This window comes from Synchytrium microbalum (assembly GCF_006535985.1).
Source record: "Synchytrium microbalum strain JEL517 chromosome Unknown SmJEL517_scf0045, whole genome shotgun sequence".
Lineage (NCBI taxonomy): Eukaryota > Fungi > Chytridiomycota > Chytridiomycetes > Synchytriales > Synchytriaceae > Synchytrium > Synchytrium microbalum.
This window is the reverse complement of record NW_022158394.1, coordinates 123,058-150,745: the sequence shown is the minus strand read 5'-3', so window position 1 is coordinate 150,745 and position 27,688 is coordinate 123,058. Positions and strand designations below refer to the sequence as shown.

Below are 27,688 nucleotides of genomic sequence, written 5' to 3'. Positions count from 1 at the left end.
GCATGGGTAATTCTTGTGATTTGAATCTTTTATATTCTTTCTCTGAATGATGTTTCATCCTGCTACAAGATACTGCTGCCTACTGGGCGCACTCCATGGGGCTTTGACTGGCACGGTGCATCGTATTTGAACGTTGAGAGTGCTATTAAGGCACTAGTTGACGTAGCTACTAGAATGGGATGGAATATGGATTCAAATAGATTAATCTACACTGGTATATTCTGTCTGCAATATTTATGAGGTCTGGTTTTTGTCAAGTGGTTTGCTTTCCGTGTAGGTCACTCGAATGGCGGACAAGGTGCTTGGTGGTGGCTTCTCCATCATAGCGATCGTTGTCTTGCTGCTGTCCCTGCAAGTGGCTATTCAAAAATTCAGTTGTATTCGCCATACTTCTTGAGACGAGACATGTCCTCGTTGGACCCAACTTTACGCGGAGTGAGGTTGCTGAATTCTCATGGTCATGCCAATGCCCAACTTAACATTCTCTACAACTTAGATTATGGAGTCTTCAATCGCAGAAAATGATCTCGACCTTCATATTGCCAATGGAGTCGGCATACCAGTTTTAGGGAGGGTTGGTTCGTTTGATGACAACGTGCCACCTATTCACACACGTCGACTTACCAGAATGCTTCAAGAACGGCATTCAGGAGATTGTGTGTAAGTCAAATTTCACTAGAATTTGGTCTTGCTCTTGACATCTTGCGTTGGTTCGTAGGCTATCTGAAGTACCACAAAATCACTGGTTTGGTGATGTATTCTCAGCAAAGATCGTTCAGGATTTCCTTTCTCGAGTGCTCTCCAATCCGTCATTGCCAGTCTTGCCAACGGAGTTTGAACTCAGGTGTATAAATCCTGCAACTGTGTCCTCGCGTGGTGGTTTGCAGATCCTGCAACTGATAGAGACTGGGAGATTGGCTTCCATTCGTGTAAAGCAAGCTGATGGGAGATGGATCCTGAAAACAAACAATATCCGGCGATTCGCACTTGTTAACGGCATTCGAGTCAGTGAGCTCATTATTGACGGAGTAGCCATAAACAACACCCAAGCACTTCCAGCCTCTTTATTGTATGACTCTGGTAACTGGAGTCAGGTCCCTGATTTGTCTTGGACTCCTCTTGAAAAGTCATCAACAACGTATGGACCAATAACGCAAATTTTTATGAAACGTGTCATTATAGTGCTTCCTTCGACCCCGATATTCACAACTGCAGATAAATATCTTCATTATGCCATAGAACTGGCAAATCTCTGGCATTTACACTCGAGAGGGTGCATCTCGATACAAAGTGACGACCAAGTTCTTGAAAACGGTGATGATTGTAATGTTATTGCCTTCGGAAGTCCACTGGAGAATCGATTTACTGCTTCTCTGAAAGTTTTGAACCAAGAAGGTAAAAAAAAATCAAGTCGTACTTGGCCGGCAGTGGACAACGTCTCTCATCGTCATATCCCAATGTTAGTTCGATATTTAGAAAGCGGAAGCATCCAATTGGGTCATAAGTTGTATGATGAAGTAGATATGGGCTCACTCTTCTTATCGCCTTATGGTCAAAATCTCGCTCTTGTAATCCACGGAGTCAATGCTTTTGGCCTGGAGAAGAGCGTCTTCGCTATACCCATTATTACGGGCACATTGGTAGAAGTACTTTTTGATTTCGCAGTAAGCTCGCAGTATCTAAAACCACGTCGTTGGAATAGATGCCAGACTATGCTATATTTGGACCTTCCTTTAAAGAACCTTATAGCGGACAAAGTCAGTTTAATCCATCATTAACGTCTCCTGGTCTTTTAGCAGCGGGATATTATGATTACGGATGGAACATAACGTGAATCACAATGACAGCAAAGACATACAATTTTTTTGTTATTTCAGCGTCCACCAATATACATTCTAGCAAATACAGTACAATAAATCTAAACTCGTTACTTTATCATGTAAACATCTTCTTCTTCCAGAATTCTGCGTTTCTTGCGAGATGGTGGATCATCATCACCACCAAAGGATTGCAAATCAACGTCAATTGGTTCATCTAGACGCGTTACTGGTGGTGGTGATTGAGAGATTAAGAATTGAGGAGGATTCCTCTGTTCATCCTCATAAATTAGTTTTGCAGATCGTTTGTCTGGTCTCGCAATTAGGATTACAGATGACGATGTGCCGTTACTATTACTACGATCATCGTCCTCATCGAGGACAATTACACCATCTTCTTGTTGTCTATGCATCACGAGATGGCTGTTCTCTGAAGCTACTTGTCTACTAGGTTTGACGTCCAAACCATCTTCGTACTTTTGCACTGGTTGGATTTGACGTTGACTGTGCCCGTATTCTTTGTGTTTTGTCATACGAGTAGAGGCTCGTTGTTGTTGAGGCTCTTCGTCATCTGAATCTGAGATTTCAATGCCTTCGATGACATTAGACTTACAAGCGTCTTCACTAAAGCGAGCTGAAGCATGCCCCGGTACGGGCTTGGCTTCTGTCATATCATGATCGTACTCTGCTTTTGTGGGTATCTGAAAATCTCGCTCTCGAAGCAAGATTCTGGCACAACCAATCTCGTTCCTCTTCGCCATCTTCAAGCTCTACGGCTGGAGGAAGAGGTTGTGCTTTACAAGCAAATCCATCCACTGTTTTGGCAACAAAAGGAAAGACTGGAGCTAAGTCACCAATTCGTGTTGCAGTCAAGGAAATTTTGAATTATACGTACCGTCAAAGTGTTCAGCCTTATACTGCGGAAAGGGAGGAGCGAGCCTTCGTACAGATGACTTTTGTTGTGGTAATGACCTAGCTGTGCCAATTGATCACAGTCGATCTCTATTACATCGTCAACAGCAACAGCATCATTAACAGGTTCGACGGTACTATTAAAATATATTAGAAGAATGATTTTGAAGTAGTACTGACTTTGCAGTATTGAAGAATGATGGCGACAACAATTTAATCAAAACGAAACAGTACACACTTACCAAGGCTTCTCGGCGCTTCTTCTTCCACGATTCAGAACGCTTTTTGTTATCTGGATTCTTCCAATCTCCAAAGTACTTCCACGGAAATGGATACTCTCTAGCCTTCGATACTCGATGACATTTATAACAACTTTATCTTCAGCAAAGTTGGGATCGAAGTCGAGCAGCTGGCGTAGTTGATGATACGGTTGGAGTTACCGTCCGATTTGCGAGAGATGATGGTCAAGAAGTGGTAGGACGTCTCGTCACTCCAGTAGTAGGAAAGTCCGTGCTGGCGTTGGAATCAGGCCGACGTGACGGAGTTTCGTAAAGGACAATGTAGGGCCCTTGATTTGTACTATATAGCGAGTCTCTTACTCGTGGCGATGGCGCCGGAATCTCGTCGCCTAGATGGTATTGGATATTCATTTTGTTGTTTTGAATACCCAAGAATTGAATGCCCAAGAATGGAATGTCCAACAGCAAGTTCGTAAGGATGTCATCGTAAGCTACAAGATCTTTGAAGGTAAGACTGGAGGATGTTCCATCCGACCTCGACTGTATTGGAGCATATTTGACTGGTCTGCGCATTTTGTGACGAGATTACTATGGAGCCCAGACCACCAGATCTTATACACTGTCTAAATGAATAGTCATCGTTATGACATTGCTAGTTTCATCGTTGGGTTGGCACACTGTCACAACTCGTTTTTGTTTATTTGGCAATGATAGAGATGTTTTACCAAATTTTGAATTGATACCATTGAGTAGAGAGAAAATGGAATTTTCCTGTTTCTAATGATCAACTTGGAACTTGATCCTTGATCCCTTTGGACGTGAGCCCGCGGTTACATTCGAAAAAAAAGCAGAAGCAGGAAGCATTATTTGCAAATAGGAAGAACGTGACGCTCGCTACACAGGTAAGACCCATGAATTCTGCACACGCTTTCCCGATTTTGCCCGCTTTATGAAAGTTGTTATGTTAGATCTGATGTTATGGCTGCGCACATGTAAAAATCGTGCCTTTGAGGACCTTATTGGTCATAAACCGTTCAATCTTTCCATCAACTGATCTAAAGTATGTACTCCTTTGTGATATTCAAAATACAATAAAATGGTTAGAGGCAAAGAACAAGCAATGTTTATATACAATATAACGAAACTCATCACATTCGCGACATAAAGTCCTCTTCGTCCTCCTCTTCTATACGACGTTTCTTACGAGATGATGTCGCATCATCCCCATCAAAGGATGGAAAGCCCTCATCAATGTCAATCGGTTGTTGCACATCTAGTACGGGTGATCCAGAGTTCGAGAATCTAGGAAGATCTCCTGGTTCATTCTCGTCATTAATATAAAATGGTTCTGCTGATCGTTTCGCCGGTCTAGCAATCCGGATTACAGATGATGGCGAGCCGTTACTGTTTTCGTCATCATCATCTTCATCATCGTCCTCATCAATAACAATTACACCGTCTTCTCGCTGTCTGTGTACCATAACATAGCCATTTTCCTGCCCTGCTGCTGCTCTACGAGGTTCGACTTCCAAGTCATCTTCATCTGATCCGACATCCTGGAGTTGACTGGACCTAGATACATTGATATTGTCGAGATCGTCGTCTTCTGCTTCAAAAGATTTGTCAGATAGGGGATTTGCAGACTCAGCTGCAGTGGATACAATAGGCTCATCGGGAATGGAAATGCCATCGTCTTCTACATCATTTTGATTTACTTGATTTTGATCAAAGTCTTCGTCTTCAGTCATATCTGTAGCGGCTCGTTGTTGTTGCTGTGGCTCCTCGTCATCGGAATCCAAGATTTCAATGACTTCGATGACTTTAGACGTACTATTTACAGACGGCATCGAGGGTGAGACTCGATCAGAATCAATTGCTGCATAGAGATTATTGACGTTGAAGTTTTCACGTGGGGGAGCTGGAGCATCAACCCCCATGGGCGTTGCATCTACTTCGAAGTTATCAGGAGATGCTTCTTCGGCACCATTGTCGTTCATTTCACCCATATCATAATCTTCAGCTGCTTCTGCGGATAACTGACGTTCCCGCTCTCGTTCAAAAGCAAGGATGGCAAGATCCCGACACAACCAATCTCGTTCTACTTCGCCATCCTCAAGCTCAACAGCTAAGGGAAGAGGTTGTGCTCTACAAGCAAATCCATCCACTATTTTTGACAAAACGAATTGAGCCACAAAGAAATGTTGCAAACAAAAAAATCATAGACATACAGTCAAAGTCTTCAGGTCTGTACTGTAAAAAGTTAGCAACAGGCGTTCGTGCAAATGGTCTTTGTTGTGATGGCAGTTGTGATTGTGGCTGTTGGTCTTCACCATAGTCAATCTCCACTACTACATCGTCAACCGCAACGACATCATTTACAGGCTCGACAGTAGTATGACGCTACATGAGTGGATTAACGAATGAGCTGTTGGTACGGCTATCACTAGAAGGCAATGTATACATACCAAAGCTCCGCGGAGCTTCCTCTTCCACGATTCTGAACGTTTTTCACTATTTGGCTTCTTCCAATCTCCAAAGTATTTCCACTTGAATGGGTAGTCACCAGTTTCTCGATACTTGTTGGCGTTCATAACACCCTTGTCTCGAGCAAAATTGGGATGCTTTGAAAATGAGAGGTATGGCTCAGTCTTTGGATTGAATATCCTAATATCGTCTGGAGAAACCCAGCCACTATTGTTGGAGAGGTATTTAGAATTGTTCGTATGAGAGTCAAACACTGGGATTGTTCATACTAGTCACTTGTTTCAGTATATCGGACGAGACGTTCTTCTGGAGCAACACCTTTGGGTCTCTTGGGCATTGAAGCGTCCTCTTCAGACTCAGGCACAATCTATGACCAAATGACTGTGCTATGAGTAACACGTTTCGACTATACATAGCGTCTCATATGGTCCTACCAGAGCCGGCCACCAAAATGGATATTTGAGGTCACTAGGATTGACCCATACCAAATGCGGACGATTATCTAACGTTTTAGCATGGTATCAGCATCCAACTGCGACGGGATGTAGACAAATAGATAAAACGGCGACCACATACATGTAGTAGGGATGAATCCAGGAACCCACGTTGGATCGTCAGCATTCCTGGTAGCTTCAATGAGTGCTCCGTCATCTTCTTCATCAACCCCTGCCTCTGAAGCAGATGATGAAGACGATGATGATGAATCGTCATCATCGTCGTCGGCCGACGGACGCTTGCCGTTATCAGTTGGTTTCTTAACCTTCTTGACAGCTTTCGGAGGACTCGGTAAGAAGACGACTGGAGAGCGGCGGACAGTTTCTGGACTTCTGGCTCGGATGGAAGCAGTCTAACAAGTGACGTCAATTACAACGGGTCAAAACGAATATTTGCAAGACGTGTGTTTGCATATTTGAAGTTCATACCTCACGACGATGACCCTTCGGTCGGTTTGGCCACTCGAGCTCATAGAGTCGATAATGACGTCTGCACCTTCCACATTTTACACCCATCGTAATACGTCCAAGAGCTTTGGCAATTGGATCTGCTTGGTTTAACTCGGCAGCAGACAAGTTTGCGTTACAAATACCACATGAATCCACATGAACCATGTCGCTTGTATGCACACGTTGTTCTTCTTCTTCAGGATTTTCTTGACCCATGGCATTACTAAAAGGGTCTAGTAAGGATCCATAATAGTCTGCACTGGTCTTAGCTCTACGTGCTGGACGGGATCGTTCTTTCTCTTGGCTGTCTGGTGATGAGCCTAGGTCACGCTGTTGGACAGAGTGGATTGAGTAGTAACCACGGCCTCCTTCTTCACATGTCTGGCATAAACACTCTCTATTGCCATCTCCAAAGTAATGCGGGGAGTAGAATGTAGTCAATTCGTCACCAACTGCTACATCCTTGATGATTTCAAAGCTAAGAGAATCCTTGCCAATGAAACGGAACTATCGCACCAAGAAGAGTGAGATTTAACAGAGTGGTCGAAATTAACGGGACTTACCTGCATATTGGAGTCACAGTCGTGGTTGACAAATCGAGCAGGGCCAAGGAAGAGTGAATCCTTTTTGCGACTTGACAGGGAGATGAGCGAGAAATCTCGGAACTTAGCGTATTCTTCATCTTCTGGAGTAAGATGCGTAAAGACTCCCGTGCAATATTCCAAGATATCGCCCTTTTTGAAGGGTTTGCAAGCAATAAGACATGCTTCCATTCTTCCAGAGACTGGCATGTATCGACTAGTTGGCGCGACTTCATAACCGGCCTCAGGATGGAACATTTTCAAATAACGTTTAGCATGACTGGTGGAATGGTTGTTTGTTAACTTGGTAAAATGTGAAAGCGGAAGCCTTTCAAAAAGTTGACATACGCTTTCAAGTCACCCAGTTGTCTTGGAGTTCTGTCTTGCAATGCAGTACGATAAGGCAAAAAGAGATCTCGCAAAGTCTCAGAATCAGGGCTGCGCACAACGTTCGTTAGCAAGCCATTTGATCAGTTTGCCAAAGAAACCCATCTAAGCTTACTTTGTAACCAGTTCAAGAAATGCCTTTGAAGTACGTTCAAAACTCTTGTCACATCGAATAGCAGTGGATATAAGATCAATAAGTACTATCGAGACCTGTTCTACATCTACTGAGCTACTGCGCACAGCCAAGAGTTGGGTATAGTAGGGCAATCGAGCAGCTGGTGCACTTACTGCTGCGGTTGGAGATGCTATACGATTTACGGGAGAGGATGGTCGAGAAGTAGGACGACTTCTCTCTCCACTGGTGGTATAGTCGATGACAGCATTGGAACTAGAGGGACGGGAGGGCGTTTGGTCATAGGATGATACAGGCATTTGTTTCGTACTATATGGTGAGTCTCTCACTCGTGGCGAGGGAGCCACCATCTTGTCGTCGAGATGGTATCTAATGTTCATTTTCTTGGTTTTAATGCCGAGAAAAGGGATGTCCAACAGCAAGTCGGTGAGGACATCATCGTATTCTACTAGATCCTTGAATGATAGAGCAAAGGCACTTCTTTCTGACCGTGGCTGTAGGCCTGGAGCATATTTGACAGGTCTACTCATTGTTTGGTTGACAGGGTGCAAGAGGTACCTCTATGCTGAAACAGAATGCTTAGTCCGGATCTTTCGTTGGCATATAGTGTATACAATATAATCATCATCGCAACATTGCTGGTCTCATATCGTTGGTTCAAACGCAAACTGCGAAGTTTTGAGAGGAGTTCGAGTGGGTGGAGACCATATGTGATCATAAGACAGGGATTAATTTTTCTGGCACTGAAAGATGAAAGCAAAAAACGATGGTCGAAGCATCCCATACTATCGGATTTTCATATCCTTCGGATCGCATTTTCAAACTTTTTCACGTCGTTGACAGCATATGAGCAGCTGCAGAGAATTCATTGATATGCTGGTTCAAGTACTCGGCACGTAAGCAGCATACTATTGCTGCCCGTTTCTTGAAAAGTCGTTCATTGCACTGCTACCCATTTTCCAAGCGAAGTAGAGCTTTTACGCCTCTGACGCATCGCATCATATACGAACAGATGGATGCATATTTGAAACGGCCAGATCTATCGAGGAACGATGGCCAACAAATGGAAAGGTATGCAATTTGGCTGGATTTTGTCAGAGTTGTTTTTGGAGAAAGCGAGGCTTGTTACGAAACTTGGCTCTTAAACGACGTTCTTTATCAATATTTATATAGTCGACAAGCTGCTGTGACCTATCATGGACGGCGAACCTTTCGATCCAACCTATCACAACCAATCCTAACATCAATTGATGAGTCAACCAACACATCACAACAACGCCTAAAACCCGTCCTGAATGAGCTTTGCAACCCTGCCATATCACCAATATCTCGCAAACACGAAGCCGATACATATGAATCATCAAAGATCAAGCGATCCAAGCCGTCTGCTGTTTCAACGCAACATGAAAAACCCGTGAAGACCCAACCCAGACAGTACGAACAACTTCATCTGAATTTGGGACAGCGTGCTCAGAGGTCAGTCAAGCGGTGCAACGAATGTTTGATGGAGTATAGTGTGGGCAAGGCAGAAGACGAGGCATTGCATGATCACTATCATCGTGCTGTTCTGGAAGGCATCGCTTTCAATGTATGCGTTTTATACGCAAGTAGTGCACTTTAATGATCATTGAATTCTGTTTGGTTGTCGTTGTTAGGGATACAAGGAATCGCAAGTGTTGGAACGTGGCGATGATGGTGCGCAGATGGTGCTAGTGTCTGCAACTGGATCAACCAGTCAGAAGGTAAATTTGGCACGCAGGCTTTCACTGACCATTAGCTCTCAGTGACTTGTCTCATAGCTATTGGATGTGGTGGAACAGGTCAATAAAGACCTGGGCGGCGTGCCTCTGAGTACCGAATTTCTCGAAACCTGCAAAGTAGGTCATCAGCTGATGTGCATTGTTACATAGCTCCAATTAACCGCTTTCTTGCCTTCAGTGCATATTCTACGTTTCGTCCAAAAAACATATCTTGGGATGTGTCATCGCTGAACCATTGAAAAATGCCTTCCACGTCATCCCGCAAGATGTTGAACATGAAAGCAATCAAGCGACACCAGCAGCTCCCAGTGATTCTGGCGTCATTCGATGCGGGTATGTGATATTCTCGTTGAACATTCTACTAGACGACACTGATCTGAATCAACCAATAAACCAGGACAAATCCAGTTGATTGCAACTGTGGTATTAGCCGTATTTGGGTTTTGAAGTCAGCACGATCGTGTGGAATTGCTTCCAAACTGCTGGATTGTATGAGGTGCAATTCCTTGTTCGCAATTCTTAGATAAGATGACGCTAACAAAACCCTTATGCACTAGGAAGCATTTTGTATTTGGAACTACTCTTGAACGATCCCAGTTGGCATTTTCTCAACCAACAATGAGTGGAAAGTGCCTAGCTGAACGATATACTGGGTGCAAAAACTTTCTAACTTATGATTGAATGTACCGGAGATTGTCACTCTTTGTAGCATTGTAAACGTAATTACACGGAATCCTGTGACGTAAATATTACTAACTCTCCAGACTCTCCGAAACGTCGTGTTGGACCTTGCGTTTAATATCTGTTCCTTGATTGTTTCGAAACTTTTGACGACTATGGCTCAGGACGTAGGACCGACTGTAGTAATTCCTCTGCATGTAAGTAGCGTTTATTCACGTAGAATGATTGCATTCGGTCCTCACTAACCCGAGAAACGACAATAGTAACAAGGTGACGAAGAAGCACTCCTACAAAAGTTGGGTTAAGTCAACAACGAGTGTGAACTCATAAGATGCCCTGTGTAAAACGTGCTGAACTGGCATACGCGTCTTATCGATAAGCTACGGGTTCGCATTGTCTCTACTGCGCGCGATCTGGCAAAAGAACACAATCTCAGCCAGATGTTGAGAACTTTGAAGCATAGATCCGTTACATATAAAAATAAGTGCCTAAAAGAAGTAGTGTATAGTTTCCAGGTAAGGTACGGGATTGCTGCTCAGATTAAGCAAGCTTGATCATGAGATGTCATTTGTTTGCCTCTGTCATAGGAGGTATCTTCTGCGACGGATTTGAAAATGATGGGTCTTGTATATCATCTGGACATAAATTCCACGTCCATCATATTGATCGAGATGACAGAGATGACGCTTCCGAAACAGATTTAGATTCCCAATGACTCGCCAATCTCATATTAACAGTCTCTCATGCTGTAGCTAACGATCATGGCGAGGACTAAAGGTTCCATTCCGGGTTCCATCAAAATCCTGGGTTAAGATTGTTTTCACTAGAAAAATGTATAAAAAATGTATCATTAGTCTAGAACCTAGATCACTGTAAATCTAAACAGCATAAACACATCATGGCAGCAGAGGGTGTCGGACCGACTGTCGAGATTCCGCTTCTTGTGAGTAGGCCTTATACGCGTAGGATCACCTTATTAACAAGGCTTCCGTCAATAGCATGGTGATGAGGAAGCGCTGCTGGTAAATTTGGAAAACGATGACTTCACGGGACCAGGACAAGATGAATACATTGTCTCTATTCTCACAAATGAATCGGTCCCGTTGTCGCTCTTCCTTACATTTGCTGTAAGTCGTGTCTCGAAACATTTGAGATCTTGTCAAGTTAGCTCGAATTAAATCTTTGTGTTATCTAGGTCGAAGCTCACAAGCGAAACTTGACGAAGGCATTTCATACATTTTTGAATGGTGGGAAAAAGTATTTCGATGAAGGTGGGTACTTTTCTTTTGGACTCTGGCTCGACAAATATGTGTCTATCTTACAAGTATGTTTTGACTTAGGCAAAGGTGCAAGCGGTCCAGACACCGAACGAGATAAAATCATCCTATTGAATGCATTGATCAATGACAAGATACATGCTGCTTACAAGCAGAAGAACCTAGCCTTGTTGGATGAAGTAACTCGACTCATTAATGAAGCTGATGCCATCGATGCACGAGATGCTTTGACTCGTGTCTCCAAAGGTTTGTCATCCAAGATACATCATTTCTTCATGACAGACTTAACGCATCCTCCTCTGTCTAGCAATGTTGTACTATGTAAAAGGAGAGTTTGAGCCAGCGTACACTCTTTTGACTGGTTTCTCTGATGTGAACGATCTCCCCTTCAATATTACTATGGTATGATCTCTCGCGATTGTCGAATCGACAGAAAGAAACGCGGCTCAATTTGTTTGTATTTTCAAAGGGAGCTGTTGCTATGAAATTGAAGAAATGGAAGGAGGCTTGCAAATGCTATCAAAGAATACTAATGGTTGCCCCAGACCTCAAGCCTGATCCACGGATACCAATTGGCGTATGCTTCTATCGTACAGGTCATTTGGAGCTAGCCAGAAAGTCGTTTGAACGTGCTCTTGAACTCGTACGAAGGTTTATCGCAAAAGACCTTGCACGTCGTCTCATCCATGAATTGATTTGTTAGAATCCTTCCGATGTCACTGCCATATTAAGTCTAGCTGCAATGGACTGGAAGGAAGCCAAGAATGCCAACCGGACTCTCGACGATCGTACCGAAATGAAAAAGGCTGGAAAGAAACGAATAGAGACTGCAGCACGAGTCGATGCTCAACATCCATTAGTGCAGATATTTCTATCGTTAAGAGAGATGGAGAAGCCCGTAGAAGTTCAGAATGTCGCAAAAGTAAGTGAAGTCAGTGTCTCTGGTTATGAAATATCGACCCTAAGACTTGCTAAACTTAGTGGATTGGATGGGCTGACAAAGTCCTAGAGAATACCCAATCGTCGAGCTTGCGCTCTGATGCATATTTTCTGAAAGCACGAGCATTACACTGTCAGGAGCAGTATAGCCAAGCATTCGAGTCATATAAGGCGGCATTGGAATCGAATCCGGATTCTGTTCCTATTCTGAGAGGTCTGGGTGAAATGTACATATGGCTAGGTCAGTTTTGACGTTTGATTTTCACAATTCGGATGTTTGTTTCTCACTCGTTCGCCCATATCTTACAATAGGCGACGAGACTCGAGCCATTGAAACCTTTGAAAAGGTTCTAGAAAAGTCTCCAAATGCTACAGCAGTACTTTATGCATTAGGCTCTCTCTATGCTAAAAGGCACGAAGAGAAGGCCAAGCAAAAAGTTACAGAACTCTTCACTACATTGGCCAAAGCTATTACTGGACCAAATGGTGAAGAGCTGGTTCGAAATCCAATGCTCTGTGTTGAAATGGCTTGGGTGAAAGAAGGAACAGATGGATCTAACAAGGAGTGTGAAGAATGTGAGCAAAAGGGAAATTGTACCACGATCGTTCAGAAGTCGATTTTGGGACTGACCTCTTGATCATTAGGGTACACTAAAGCAGTCAATATCATGACTGATGAGCACATGGAGGTGCCTATTGAAGTCGCAAACAACCTGGCAGTCAAGATGCACTTGAATGGTGGGTGTATTAGCCATGGTACTATCTTTTGCCTGCCTCCCTAAACCTTACTTTTCCCAACATAGGCAAACAAGAGGACTTAAAGCACATGTTTGAAATTGCTCTCGAGAAATGTCGTGCTATGGATGACTCGACAGATGACAAGATTGTTGCTTATGAAATTACAATCAGGTACAATCTGGCACGACACCTTGAGCAAATATCTGACATAGAGCAAGCTGTTGCGCTGTATGAAGAGATATTGCAGTCTGATCCTGAATATCATGATGGTTAGTGAATTGCTTCTATTTTGTATCGCACAATAATTGACGACTACATTGGTTTTAGCTCGATTACGTTTGGGGGCTATTGCTGAGAGTCAAGAGCAATATGAAAAAGCTCGTGAACACTTCAACAAAGTCTTGGCTTTTGATTCTCGACATGTTGATGCCATTGTCATGTTGGCACATCATTGGGAGAATCTGAGTAATAGCCATTCTAGCAAATCTGGCAAGATATCTGATGAAGCTCACAAAGAAACCAAGGCAGCTCGAGATCTGTATCAAAAGCTTGGCAAGGATAATATTGATCGAACTGATCCTTATGGTTTGTGTGGTGCTGGTAATGCTACATTGAGCTTTGCTAGAGCAGATTACAAGAACGTGGGTGGATTCTGAGGTTCGGAACTATTCAACCCTTAAATTCATTCTGTTTTTCCTCCTACAGCGTCCTGGTCACTTGAAGACAGCCTTTGAATATTTCAACAAGGCTCTTAAACATGAAAAGACGTGTATTTATGCCATTGTCGGTATTGCCAATCTGTTTGCCGAATCCGAGCATTACAAGGATGCTTCGGATGTTTATCAACAAGTGAGTTGAGGCTTTGCTTTGATGGATGCTTTGAAAGATTGTTGTAAACTTCATTACAACTAGGTGCTAGACACTGCAGGAGTCCCTCCAGCAGTAATTGTGACAGCAACTCTCAATCATGCTCATGTTTTGTACAATCTTGGACTGCATAAACAAGCCATTGCCAAGGTATGTTGCTTCCTGACAATTCTTATATTTTTGTACTCAACAGCCCCACCTCCGAAATAGTACGAGTCAGTTTTGCACAGTACATACAAGGATCACAATGCCGAATTGAGCAACTTTATTGCTCGATGTTGTTTCGCTATAGCAAAGCAAACACATGATCCACAAATGATGTTGGCAGCTTTAGAACACATTCGAAAGGTGATGCTTTTAACATTGCAATTTTGTTCGAATATGGTCGATTTGACATTTTTCTTTGGTCCTCTTGCAAAACAACAGGCAACCAAACTTGATCCTAATAATAATTCTTACCGATACAACATTGCCATGGTCCAACAACAATATGCACATACACTCAATTCAGCTCCAAGTCACAAGAGAACCGTTGCAGCTATGGAAGAGGCGCTTCAAGGACTTGAATTGTCACGGAGGTGAGTCGTCGCAAGACGCTTTTGATCATCCGGCGTTGTTCTAAGTTCTTTTTGTTCATAGTACGTTTTCAGCTCTTGCTCAAATCGATCCTGCTCAACACGATGGCTCTTATGACATCAAGGCAGCTTTACAGCGTGCAGACTTCTGTGAAAAAGTCAAACGCGAAACAGAAAAGAAGATGCACGAGACCAAGACTTTGGATCGTGAGAGGACTCTCAAGATGCAAATGTTGGAAGAAGAGCGTGCAAAGAAGAGAGAGGAAGCTCTCCTAGAGCAGGTAATGTTGGTCAAACCGTTGTCTGGAGTCTTCAACATTTGACCTTTTTTCGTCATTTTCAACAACGGATTCATTAGGAAGCCAAACGTGCTGCTGAACAGAAACGAAAGGAAGAAGTGGAAGCAAACCTCCTTCGCCTTAATGAGATTGCTAGGCAACAGAATCAGGCACAGAAAGACGAGGAGGAAGCTGCCAGAGAACGAAAGGCACAGCGTAAAGCAGCCAAAGGCAAGCCCAAGAAGGGTGATGGTATTGTAGAAGATAATGATTCCAGTGATCCTGATGCTTCTGATGCTGGAAATCAAGAACCGTAAGCGTATTTATAGTGGTACAATTAGAATTTTTTATACCTGAGACATACCTTTTTCCCCTGCAGTGCACCGAAACGAAAGAGTGTAGTCAAGAAGAAGAGGAAGGTCAAAGAAGTCACTCCAGAATCTGATGCAGAAGAGAGTGATCAAGCCGATAATGCAGCCAATGACGATGTAGAAACAAACGACGCTGGAAGTGATGCCAATAATAAACCAGCTGATGGTGCCACTGATGATGATGAACGACCCAAAAAAAAGTCAAAGAAATCCAAATCCAGCAAGTCATCGAAATCATCATCGAAATCAAAATCGAAACCATCAAAGTCGTCAAAGAAACGAAGACGCAATGTTTCCGATGATGAAGACGAGTCTCGAAACAGTAAATCAGCAGCAGCATCAGAACAAGAAGGAAGTGACGATGGTGAATCCAAACCACGTAAAAAGAGTAAATCGGCTGCAAAAAATAAGTCTCGCAAGGCGTTGATCTTGTCGGCTGAATTTGTTGATAGTGATGAAGAAGGTGGTGCTGTTAATGAGAATGATGGTGGTGAAGAAGGTGCCACTGGGGATGTTGTGGAAGGCGAGGAATGAATATAACTGAACCAAAACACTGTTGTAAAATTCGCAAATGTAGCTGTTATAGAATGGCACGAAAGTAATTGTTCGGTACTCGCGTTATGGTTAGAGGAGGTCTCTGGACAGGGACACCGACTGCTCTAATTCTAAAAACTTAACCACATTCCACACCTCGTGAAATCAATTTGAAAACTAGCCAAACGTTGTTTATTAATGGGCCTAAGGGAATGGGGCCCCGTGTTTCTAGTTCTCGTAATAGCTCTCATTACAGGCATTCCGATCTCCAGTATATACTTCGTATTCACCGAAAATCTGTCTCGAGCAGTTTGGATGCCATTCATACTTCCAGTGCTCATGCTATGGACGAATTATTTCTTGGGAGTGATGACGTCGCCTGGATATGTGCCAAAGGACTATGATCCATCGGTTCCTGCTTCTACGGTTACTAGTGATGGTCTGCAACACCCATCAACAGATAATAATGGACCAACACTAGTGCACTTGAAAAAGAGTGCTAAAAAGTGGAGATGGTGTCGTAAATGCAATGTGTATAAGCCGCCACGAACGCATCATTGTCGTGAGTGTCGCAAGTGTGTGCTGAAGATGGATCATCATTGTAAGTTCATCCTCCGTGTACTGAGTATGGACAATGGAAGCTCAATCGCATTATTTTCATTGTAGGTCCTTGGCTAAATAATGTAAAGCTGCCACTTTCAAGTTTTGCTTCCAAAGTGACAAAACACGTCACTCTCGCACTTCAAAACCCTGACATCCCTCTTTCGACTTAGTGTGTGGGCCATCGCAACTCTGGCCACTTTCTCCGCTTCCTGCTCTGGACCACAACATCGGTCATATACTGTCTAACCCTACACGGCATCCGTCTATTTGATCTGCTCCAATACCAGCTCCATCTCGAAGCCATGAGACGCGGAGACTACATAACGGCCCAACAAACCCCCATAATGTTTGTAAACCCCGCAGACACACTCGAAGTATACATTATGGTAGTCAACGTCGTCCTCCTGATTGTCCTAGTATTCACAGTCGGGCTCTTGACGGGTTTCCAAGTATACTACGCAATGACGAACGTAACGACAATTGAAAACATGGAGAATGACAAGATTGTGGATTTGATGAATAAGGGCAGGATACCTAAAGTTGCTGCGTTTCCGTATGATTTGGGGTGGTATCGGAATATGTGTCAGATATTGGGTGTGAGGTGGTGGTTTTGGTTGGTGCCGCAGGTGCAGGCTGGTGATGGGACTGTGTTTCCGATCAATGATAATCTGGGTAGGGATAATAGTAATAGTAGTAATGGTGGTAGTAAATCAGTCATGTGGCCTCCCGAAGAATACTATCGATACAAGAAGGATCCGTATGGTCTCAGTCGTAGAGATAAAGACGATGACGATGCAGTATCACAGGATACAGATGTAGATGATGACGACGACTATGATGAAGCAGATGATTATAAAAGTGATGGCAAGATCAACAAGCCACGATATGCTACACGTGTCGATATTGACAACGGCAATAATCAGGACGATGACGATGATGATAAGCCTATAGCACGAACACATCATGGCCGTAAACTGGGTCGTCATGTGAGACGAGGGTCTGAAGGATACGTCGTGAGGGAGTTTACTGCTGAAGAACGAGATGCCATGATTAGAACAGCTATGGAACGACAGCAAGTGCAGAAGCCTGTTGTTGGACCACGTCCTAATGGTGTTACCGGTTTGATGGCGGGCCACGACTTGTTGGGTGATGATGAAGTGGAGCTAGATGGTGGTGGTGATAATGTTTATAGTCGTGCTAAGGTAGAATGATCGTCGTGTACGTTTTCCGTCCAAATTATACCTGTTGTGTTGTAATTAGCATAATGCATTTTCTTTTTAATCCAATAATGATCACATGAACACATCTTCAACAATTGAAGGCTTATTTTTCGCGATGGACGGAAGAAGCGATGATTGTGAAGATGTCATCAAGCAAGAGTTTGAAGATGAGACTATACGTTGCATTCTTCCATTCAACAAAATATGCTAAAACATTCATCAGCAAACATATACAAAAAACCAAGTATATAGACTATATACTATTTCCACTCAACCATTCAACCAAACGTAGTCCAATTGTTCCAATACTACACTGTCAAAGAATATTACTACCTCACTCCTATCCCCACAATCCCCCGTTCCATGCCTCATCTTGCTGTTCAACAATATTGGTGGGTTGTAGGAGTGTAGGAGTTCGAACACGACGAAAGTCCCGTGAACAACACGAAAATGCGGGTTTTATATGTGACAATTTGGATTGAAGTTCTTTTCACGCCATTTTAGGGGCTGGTGTCGTCGCTGTCTTGTCATCAACCTGGGATGTGCCTTAAAGTGAGTCGTATAGAAATGTACGTGCCTTTAACCATATTCTTGCTTGAATTGACCAAAAGCACGTTCAGCACTAGAAGTGCCTACTCCTCAACATGGTTGTCTGCTTTTCTGCCCCAGATTCTCAAAAACTCGTTTCGCGAAACTTTGACCACACAACTACCAGACCATTGTGTAGCTGATACCGTATATTATAGCTTATATCTGAATCTCGTCATACCCATCCACCAGTCTCACCCCTGTAAGTTTTGGAACTGCTGCTTGTGTCAGTTTGAATTGAGTGGCGGTGCATGGAGGCTGAAATGCCTCGATCGTTGACCGTGGTCGAATTTATGCAGCAACCACTGAACTCTTCAAACTTATAGAGCCCTTTTCTTTGCTCTCGAGGTTCAGACGAACCGGTATTGGTCACGGTCATCCATACTCGTTGAATCTAGCTATATAGTATGGAACTCGATACAACGTGTATTTGAGGAAATGCTCCAAAAAAAGGAACGTCTTCAATCTCATATGGATCCTTTTCTGCAATTACAACGTTGTGTCAGTCGTGTCATGAACAGTGAAAGACCGTCAATAGTTTCTCAAGACGTTGAATCAGCAAAAAGACATTATCGAACTAGCTGCTCCCTCTTTCGGAAGCTATGGTACTCAATGGAATCCCGTAATTCCTCGAGCGTATGCTATCGCTAATAGTCAAAACTTGTACGTGGACTTAAGCATACAAGAAAACGCTGGCTGTCTATTCGCTTATGTTTTTCCATTTAACCAGTGAGTGTTGTCTTTTCCAAAGTGATTTTCTCAGTGGGCCACCCAAGTTGGTAGGCCCAACAACTCTGTTTTTAAATTATGGCCTTGAGGGTGACGAGTAATTTACATAGTGTTGAATGATTGGTTGACTTTACATTTGATTACAAACTCTACCCTCACTTCAACGACATATATAACTGAAGATCATTCTCACGAGTATTATTAAATTGGCCTACCACATATATTCTGTGAAAAAATTATACACCAACATTCAACAGCAAAATTCAAGAAGCAACTAGTTATGGACCATTTCCAACTGTTTCAGGTTCATCCATTCAACTCTCCCGCCCTCGTCAGCCTGGATAACCACTGCTGTCTTTCCTTCTCGTCAGTGTCTTTCCTGTCCTTGCCTGGTTCCTGCTTTTCAGCAAGAGTATTGAGAGCCTCCTCCGACTTCCAGTTTTGGACGACAATCCAATGCTGGATGGCAGGGTCTCTAGATTCTAAATCTTTTTCATAGGTTTTGGATCTATAAAAGTCATACTCCTTCTTTCCAGGCTCTAATCCACCAGGTGCTGATAATGCATGTAGGAAAATATCTAGTCGTGGGATACATGGTGGTCTCGACATGGACAGCATATTTCGATATATCTTGAAAGAATCATCGGATGACATATTGTGCCTCAATTCATTCCATACAGATAATTGTCTTTTCGAGAGTTGGCTCCATGTACCTTCTAGTCGTTGTACACAGGGTGATTTCAATCCCGATACGACGGCACCATATGATTGGAAGTTTCGTAGTTTTTGTAGTTCTTTAGCAACGTCCATCCAGTGCTGAATAGCTCGTACTCGAGATGCGGCAATGGAGGGTACTACAACGGTTATTTGCACTAGACGACGTATATAATATCCGAAATCTAGGGAAGATTTGATCGGATATGGTGGATGCTGTGGGTCTGCAGCATGGTTTGCTAAATCAGTTGGGCGTATGAATTCCAACATGTCTGAATCAAATGCTGTGATTGCTACTGCCATTTCTAGGTAAACGAGAATGAGTAAGCCTTACAGAGCAATAGGGTTTGTAGGACAAGTCCTTTTTGCCCAGTCCGTCTTCATTCCCTTCAGTGCTTCAGCGTGAAATGTAATCGATGAAACGCATACCTTTGGGAGTGATGTCTGTTACTAGTTTTGATTGAGCTTCTCTGATTGCCCTTCCAACAGCCTCCAATTTACTCTTGCCAACATTTACATTCTCAGTCAATCGTCTAATAGTAGCCAGATCTTGCCTCTGCTCTATAGCTTTGGCCAGAGTCGCTTCAGCACCCGACAATGTCTTTCCAATAGTTTGTTGTTGTAGGATTAGTGGCGAAGCAGGTATGACTGGCAAATATCCTTGAGAATCATCTTGTTTGTTGCCAGCTCCGTCCCGATGACCATTACTATTACTATTAGTGTCTGAGGGAGGATTTGCTATGCTAATGATTGATTCACGGCCAGAGGCAAATGAAGCTACTGAGGCTCTATGAGATGGAGGAGCATGTTGCATATTAGGAGATGGGATTGGTGATACAGCAGGTGAGTGTTGTTGTTGTATAGTTTGTGGTGCAGCAGAGTAGCCGGTTGGGATTGACGATGTACGATAATTCAATTCTTCTACAGTAGGACGCGGGACAGGAATCAGATGGGGTGGCACTCCTTGGTTGCCATAAGCAGGTGGTTGACCTGTAGGTTGTGGATCATAATAAGGATCCTAGAATATGAGAGGAGTGATTAATATCGTCCAATGAGTCATAGTGTTTTGCTTACCCCTTGAGTAGGCATGTAGTAGCCAGGATCGGCAGCTGGATTGTAGCCCTGTGAAATGATAGAAATAATCAGTGCGTGGTTTTACAGGGATTCAAGGTTTGACAAGTAAGCCTACATTGTGAGGAGGATAGTACATTCCAGCCGGGGCATATGGGCCTGTGGAAGAAGACAGGCATGAGTCGATGCGAATGATAATGGTGATGACAGGTGCAACAGTAATTGGAGTGTGCAAAAAGTTGTAACCTGTGCACATTATTTGTGTCAACTTACCGGCTCCGTAGGGTGCTTGAGGATGATATGGCCCAGGATAGGGTTGAGCATAGACCTAGGGAAGAGCCGGTTAATGTTGGATTTGATTATGATAATTCACAGTGTCTATTCATTCTAGCACGAATCACTTGTGGCTTTCGGCAATGTTGGTATGGGATTGACGGCCAATGCATAATTGCGAGCTGCAAAGAGTGACAGTACAGTATTGTATATGGCTGGTAAGGATGCTTACCTGCTGTCCTGGTGGAGGATAGTACGGTCTTGAGCCTGGAGGGGGCATTGGCTGGTAGTACTGTTGTTGAGGAGGATACTGGTATTGAGGAGCATACATGCGCTGTCGCTCTAGTGTGGGCGATATTGGCTGCTCATCCTTACTATCTTGCCTATGGGCCATTCTTGCAAGCTCTGTTTGTGGTCTGATTTTGAAGCAAGACACAGCACCAAATAAAAAAGCGACCAATCAGAGCAAGAAAGAAGACATAAATTGCTGACTTCCGAACTTGCAAAAATATTCATCCACGCATTGTCATCAAGTAAACGTGTACGAGCTTCGTGTGTGTCTGTGTGCTGTGACAGACGCCATCCAAAGCTCTACAACTGAAAAACACGTTGGACGCATGCGTCCAGAACGCAAAATCACGCAAATTTTCAACTTATTCAGTAACTGACACCCTTTGCCTGGTCTATTCAACCAGCATCATCACAGCTCCTCGCTCCACAAATTGCAAAACTATCAGAGATTTGTTATAAAACACTGTGGTAAGGTCTCAAAGCTCAAAGACAACATTCAACCTAACATTGCATCATATAAGCGGGAGAAACCAACCTGTGGTTCCACTATCTGCTCTAGTCTTGTTTGAAATCATCACACTTAAAAGTAGCTCAAGCTCACCAGGTTTTTGATCACCGTCCAATAGAAACAGCAACACAAGTTTCCGAGCACTCAAATCATGACACTGCCTGGTACGCTGCCCCTCCCTGTGTGAACTTGTACACGTTGTATCTCGCTTAGGCAACATCACATTGTGACGCAAACGTCAACCTTGTTTGCTTTGTTCCGCGTATTTCTTCATCCAATATTCCCCCATAGTCCTCAGAACTTACCTTTTTCCAATTTAGTGTTTTCTCCTGATGCTTGGAGTAGCGTCGCTACAGAGTACGATGACTGGTCGGATGATCTAACTGCTCCTTTTGCATCAAAGGCTGTCGAAATCACGTCAGCATACATCAAATCAGGATCCAAAGTATATGATGGTGCATGTGGTGGCGGTACCGTGACATCTATTTTGCTTGGTCGTCACCAACACTCGGATATAAATCTTGTTGCTACCGATTTCTCCAAAGGCATGGTCGACTTGGTAAAGCTAAAGATTGAAAAGAATGGTTGGAAGAATGCTGAAGCTCATGTCATGAACTCGATGGTAAGTTGAAACTATTTGTGTTCCAAGTCTGCTTGTTGTTACACCTCATCGCTTGACAACTATTAGGCTCTGGAATTGACAACTGGAACATTTGATGTCGCCTATATAATCTTTGGAGTAATGCTCATGCCAAACGGTGCAACTGCTCTCTCAGAACTGAATCGCATCTTGAAACCTGGTGGTGTTGGAGTCATTGCTACATGGTTACCCTCGCAGCTCAATGTAATTATAGGTGAAATCACCAAACGAATCACGCAAATCACACCATCACCACCCGCATCTCTGGGCTGGGCCGATATGGAGTTCAACAAGACTGCCATGACTACTGCTGGGTTTATAAATGTCGAACAACATCGAGTGCCTGGACCAGTAGTATTGAAGGACGATGACCAGCTGATGAAGTATGTAATCATGTCAAAGAATAATCCTGGTCTGAGCTCAGCTTCAATGAATTGGACTCAAGAACAGAAGGATTCCTATATATCTGTTGCTACGGAGGTTATGAAAGAGTTGACCAGTCAAGGTGATGGAACGTATGAAATGACTGTAGAAGCACTCATAACCATTGGGTTCAAAAAGGCGTAAAGTATATGATAAAATCGCATTCAATAAAGGTATTATGTATTAAATCAATCACACTGTCTACTCTATTCTATTGCGTCCCATCATCAAGAACACTCACAGTTTCGTCTTGATCTCTTTCGAATCATCCCTCCATCCTGAGCGTTCAGCTATAAACTCTGAGATCGCAATTGCAACCTCTTTAGGTAACACTTGTGGCAACATGTGCTGCGTGTCGTGCCACATCTCTGTACTAAAGTTCTTGTTATTCATAGGCAGCCGAGGTTTAATCATTTTCTCGGAAGTGATTCCTGCAAATTTGTCGGCCCGGATGACCTTGACATGAAAGTCGCCCTTCAGCGTGGGCTCAATGGAGACTTCGCGGTTGATGAGGTCGGCCTTGTCGTGCGATGGTGCCTGCGAGAGTCGTTGGAAGAGGAGTTAATGTCAAATGCAAACTTGAATGAGACAGAACAAAATGTCATGGTTGCATTGGTCTTACCGCTTCGAATTGAGGGCTGATCTTCAGACGATATTTGACCGTATTGTCTGAAAAGTCAACGAATTCCGTAAGACCATCCTCCTATTTAAGGTAATGACACGTTGAGCCTGTGCAAACGCTGCTGAAATGTTTCGAAACTTACCACATATGCTCGCAAACAATCATCGTCCCAGACTCCATAAGCGGGTTTGGTCTTCCAGGAGTGGTAAGCCGCCTCCTTGGACACAAATATGTTTTTTCTCTTGAGAACACGTTCGTTCTTATCAGGTGGCCTGCTGACTTTCAGGTCTTCGCTAAGTGGTGGATCAAGCAACATGATTGAATCATATGGATTCTCTTTTCCGTTTTCGAGGGATTTCGACATATGGAATCCCAGAGGTATGGATCCTAACGGACAGGTTTCTGTTAGTTGCGAGAGCTCACAGCATGAAACAAAACACGTGTCCGAGCATACCAAATGAATGTCCAACTGCAATAGTCATGTCCGCTGGCGAATATCCACGTAACCACTCATAAGCACATCCCAAATCCCTTCCATAGTTTAACGCGACATTGACACCACTCTCAGGATCAGTTTCATGTAGCTTCCTATTGATCACAGCTGCGTTACCCGTAAACCGACTCTCCATAACCATAACAGCATTGATAACTCCACGCTGACCAATCTTAGTTTTAAAAAGGGAATGAATCAGCTTTTCATGAGTGCTCGCAACCACCCCGTTTCCTATCGTCATGACAATATTGACTGTTTTCTTGGGTTTTAGGTGTAGAGGAGATCGTGGTAGAGGTTTGTATGTTGTGACTGCTATTACGTATTTGGGGTTTGAGGCTGGTATTAATGCTTGTTTGGGATTGAGGCCCAGATCAGGTTTCATGGACTTTGGTTTTGATGCTTTGGCTACCAGATGGCGGATCATGTCAGCCAGTGCTTTTGCTGCTATAGCAGGTTTGTCCTGAGGGATCATATGTCCACTATCGGGGATATAGATGTGTTGAACAACGTTGCGAAATTGTGATGCTACCACAGTTTCCTTGTAACTAAGGAAAATAGCGTCAGTCCTTACGTTTCGCTCAGCATTTCGATCATTGCGGTTGACTTACTCATAATATCCATCAACACGTTGCATCGTCATGTTGGTAATCCACGACTTCAATCCGGACACCATATATACTGGACACGTCACTTGAGGAGCTACATCAAAAAAGATCTCGTCTCGTATTCCAGCGAGAGTTGCCTAAGAACGAAACCAAATAAATCAGTATTTCAGTCTCCAATCGCAGTTTAGAATTGACGTACGGCTTCGTGCTGTGGTGACTGTTTCAGAATCCAGCTCCCATCGTCCTGCTGACGCAATATATGATTCGTATAATCCCATAAACTACCGTCCGTCCATGAAGAAAAGAATGGTTTCGACCTGAACTGTCTAAATGCTTCGTCCTTGGATGGAAACACGTTTCTCCTCCACTTTCCACTGGGATTTTGATTATTGGCATTGAGCCCAGCTCTGAACAAGCTGAGAGGATACAGCGATGGTTCAAAAAATAGCATCCCCGATACTTTTCCAGGTCTCAAGACAGATCCATACATAGCTACTGCACCACCGTATGAATGTCCAACGATTAACACTTCCCTTCTACGAGAAGACGGATGTGCCGGCCAGTATTCTCCTTCTATGAAATCTATAATTCGTGCCACGTCTCTACTCGACTCGTGCCAACACAAATAACCTGGCCATGGATCATAATTCGGGTTCAAAGCAGCTGAATCCCCATGTGTGCGATGATCAAAGCAAAACGCAAACTCTAGAGCGTCAAATACATCGTCATTGTTATCGTTTCCAAACAGATTTCGTAACAATTCCAGCCAGCATTCTCTACGATGTGATGTTGAGATTTATTCAATAAATGTTTTTCCATGATGCTATGTTGATGCACATTTTTCAGCTTACTTGGTGACAGATGCAGGATGGCTGAATAGTACAGTCAGCGCAACAGGACTGCTCGTCTTGATTGATGCCTTGTTCACGTTTGGAGGCTTGTAAACGTTGCAAGCTAACTGAATCATTGCCGCAGATCCAGGAAGCAGTATTTGCTCATAAGGAGATAGTAAGGCTGGCTGCGGAGGTAGTTTCGATGGATCTTGATGTTCGCTTTTGGTGCTAGTTTCCATGTTGTTATAGCGATTGATCGTTTTAAGATTTGTGATGTCACAAACAACTGCAACCACGCACTTTACACTTTAGACAGAAGCATTAAAATCCAGATTTAAATACTATGCGAGATAAAATCTATTAAGTTTTCTGTCTAGTTCCTTTTTCTATAGACGTGCAATGCTGCCGTCCTTGTATCCTGGAGTACGATCCGCTACAAAATCGGCAATTGTGCGAGCTGTTGCAATCGGACTGATTTGCGGCAGCATATGGTCGAGATCACCAAAGAATTCCACACTGAGATTCTTTGTCCTGACTGGATCCTGGGGTGTTGAGATCGCGCCTCCCGGTCTACCAGTAAACTTCCCACATCGAACGATCTTCAAGAGAAAGTCTCCTTGTAGCATAGGATCGATTTGTCTGACTTTCAGACTACGACTCTCAGGGTCCATAACGTGTGCCTAAACCATCGAAAGTTGGTAACATGTTCAATTCGAGTGAGAGAAGATTGGCCTACCGCTTCAATTTCTGGAATGACTTTGACCTCCCAAGTCACCGAATTGTTGGAGAAATCTGTATGTTCAACCAGTATATCGTCCTAGCAACAACAAGTAACAAATGTAGGTGATTTTGCAAATCAGAAATAGATCTGAAACCGTTTATACCACATAAGCTCTCAAACAGTCTTCATCCCACACTGAATAGGTTTCTTTGCCCTTCCAGTACTGAAGCGCATCTTCTTTTGACTTGAAGGTTCTTTTGCGTCCCATATACATCCGAGCTGCCGCATCAACCACTGCTTGTGGTGGAAGTTGAATACCATCAGGCGTTAAGCCTATTGGGTCAAGCAATAGCAGACTGTCGAATGGGGCATCTAGGCCTTTCTCCAAGCAATTCAAAGTGTGGTCCATTAACCTCAATGATCCTATAAGAAGCCCAAAGGCAATGTCAGCGTCACTGCATAACACAACTGCTTTGGAACGAAAACATACCATAAGAATGTCCAACTCCAATGATAGCCTCTTCAGCAGGTATGCGTTCCCTGAGATATTCCAAGACGACGCCTGTATCATCGGCAAACTTTACGGTAGTATACGCTCTAGCCTCAGCCGGATTCTTACAAAATGCTTCTTTGTTCAAAAGACCTGGGTTGCCGGTGAATCGATCTTCGAAAACATATATAGATCCAATATGTCCTCGTTGCGAAATCTTGGATTTGAAGATGGCATGTATCATCTTGTCCTAGTATGAAAGGGAGCTTAAAATTTGGTGTGCTGAGTTCCCAAAATGACATGATGCATACCTGAGTCGACACAGTAACACTCCGGCCCAAAGTCAAGAGGATATGTGCTACTTTTACTGGCTTGGGGTGGTAAGGTGCTCGCGGTAGTGGTTTGTACTTTGTCAAACCAATGACATATTTGCGATCAAAAGCACGTATTATCTCCTGCTTTTTGTCGAGTGCCAAGTATGGTCTCAACGTCTCAATATGATCTAACTTTTGTAGTCGACGAACAAAGTCTACCAAAGCTTTAGCACTTGCGTCTGGTCTTTCTTCTGGGATCATGTGGCCACACCCTTCTATAAATACATGTTCTATAACATTCGGATATTGAGATGCGATGACGGTGTCTTTGAAATCTGAGAAACCATCAGGACGATTCATTTGCGTTTTGGTCAGCCATGAAGTGAGTCCAGAAACCATATAAACCGGGCAGGGAACCTCTGGAGCGCGGTCAAAGAACACCGAGCTCTTTAAACCACCCAATGTTGCCTAGTAATAAGACGTGAGCAACATGTGAACCCGATTCTCGAATAGAGCACACATACGGATTCATTTTGAGGCGACTGTTTCAATATGAAGGTCCCATCATCTTGTTGTCTGAGAGAGCTTTCTGTATAATCCCATAGAGCAGAATCCGTCCACGGCTTAAAGAACGGTCTCGTCTTGAACTGCCGATAAGCTTCCTCTTTACTGTTGAACACGTTTCGTCTCCAGCGTTTAGTTGTGGCAGTCTCAAATCCTTGCCGGATCAGCGATAGCGGATAAACTGAAGGCTCGAAAAACAAACATCCATCGACCTGTCCAGCTCTCAGCACAGTTCCTAACGTGGCAGCTGCAGCTCCAAACGAGTGTGCCATTATAATCAATTTGCGTTGTCTCTTTGTCGGATGAGACGGCCAGAAATCTCGATTAATGTAGTCTATAATCCGACCAACGTCACGGCCGCTTTCAGTCCAGTCAAGGTAGGCTGGATATGGGTCAAAATTAGAGAGAGCTGCTGAATCACCATGCGTACGGTGATCGAAGGCCAGAATGTATTCGATAGCTTCCCATA

At 43.5% G+C, this 27,688-nt stretch overlaps 5 protein-coding genes across 5 annotated transcripts; 3 read left to right on the top strand and 2 right to left on the bottom strand.

The window, feature by feature from the left end:
* Positions 1-4,116: 4,116 nt before the first annotated feature.
* SmJEL517_g05258 (uncharacterized protein) lies at positions 4,117-8,027 on the bottom strand (the record flags this gene model as incomplete). Its single annotated transcript, XM_031171184.1, has 10 exons — positions 4,117-5,132; positions 5,197-5,368; positions 5,434-5,659; positions 5,722-5,819; positions 5,887-5,954; positions 6,029-6,299; positions 6,376-6,903; positions 6,960-7,257; positions 7,326-7,415; positions 7,480-8,027. 10 exons carry the CDS (start codon positions 8,025-8,027, stop codon positions 4,117-4,119), a joined length of 3,315 nt encoding a protein of 1,104 aa, XP_031022855.1.
* A 482-nt stretch (positions 8,028-8,509) lies between these two features.
* Positions 8,510-9,669, top strand: SmJEL517_g05257 (uncharacterized protein; the record flags this gene model as incomplete). The annotated part of the gene is made up of 5 exons (XM_031171183.1): positions 8,510-8,568; positions 8,671-9,085; positions 9,153-9,239; positions 9,297-9,374; positions 9,436-9,669. The coding sequence occupies 5 exons, from the start codon at positions 8,510-8,512 to the stop codon at positions 9,667-9,669; spliced, it is 873 nt and encodes a 290-aa protein (XP_031022862.1).
* A 1,167-nt stretch (positions 9,670-10,836) lies between these two features.
* SmJEL517_g05256 (uncharacterized protein) lies at positions 10,837-15,517 on the top strand (the record flags this gene model as incomplete). Its single annotated transcript, XM_031171182.1, has 19 exons — positions 10,837-10,881; positions 10,937-11,065; positions 11,134-11,209; positions 11,279-11,461; positions 11,523-11,617; positions 11,685-11,858; positions 11,919-12,137; positions 12,197-12,395; positions 12,467-12,730; positions 12,800-12,892; positions 12,958-13,161; positions 13,220-13,533; positions 13,598-13,741; positions 13,805-13,909; positions 13,970-14,107; positions 14,186-14,337; positions 14,399-14,615; positions 14,693-14,925; positions 14,992-15,517. The coding sequence occupies 19 exons, from the start codon at positions 10,837-10,839 to the stop codon at positions 15,515-15,517; spliced, it is 3,510 nt and encodes a 1,169-aa protein (XP_031022863.1).
* Positions 15,518-15,715: 198 nt separating this feature from the next.
* Positions 15,716-17,331, top strand: SmJEL517_g05255 (uncharacterized protein; the record flags this gene model as incomplete). Its single annotated transcript, XM_031171181.1, has 3 exons — positions 15,716-16,118; positions 16,184-16,200; positions 16,291-17,331. 3 exons carry the CDS (start codon positions 15,716-15,718, stop codon positions 17,329-17,331), a joined length of 1,461 nt encoding a protein of 486 aa, XP_031022860.1.
* Positions 17,332-18,963: 1,632 nt separating this feature from the next.
* On the bottom strand, positions 18,964-21,109 carry SmJEL517_g05254 (uncharacterized protein; the record flags this gene model as incomplete). Its single annotated transcript, XM_031171180.1, has 6 exons — positions 18,964-19,676; positions 19,801-20,389; positions 20,446-20,493; positions 20,561-20,601; positions 20,716-20,770; positions 20,948-21,109. The coding sequence occupies 6 exons, from the start codon at positions 21,107-21,109 to the stop codon at positions 18,964-18,966; spliced, it is 1,608 nt and encodes a 535-aa protein (XP_031022861.1).
* Between the last annotated feature and the right edge of the window lie 6,579 nt (positions 21,110-27,688).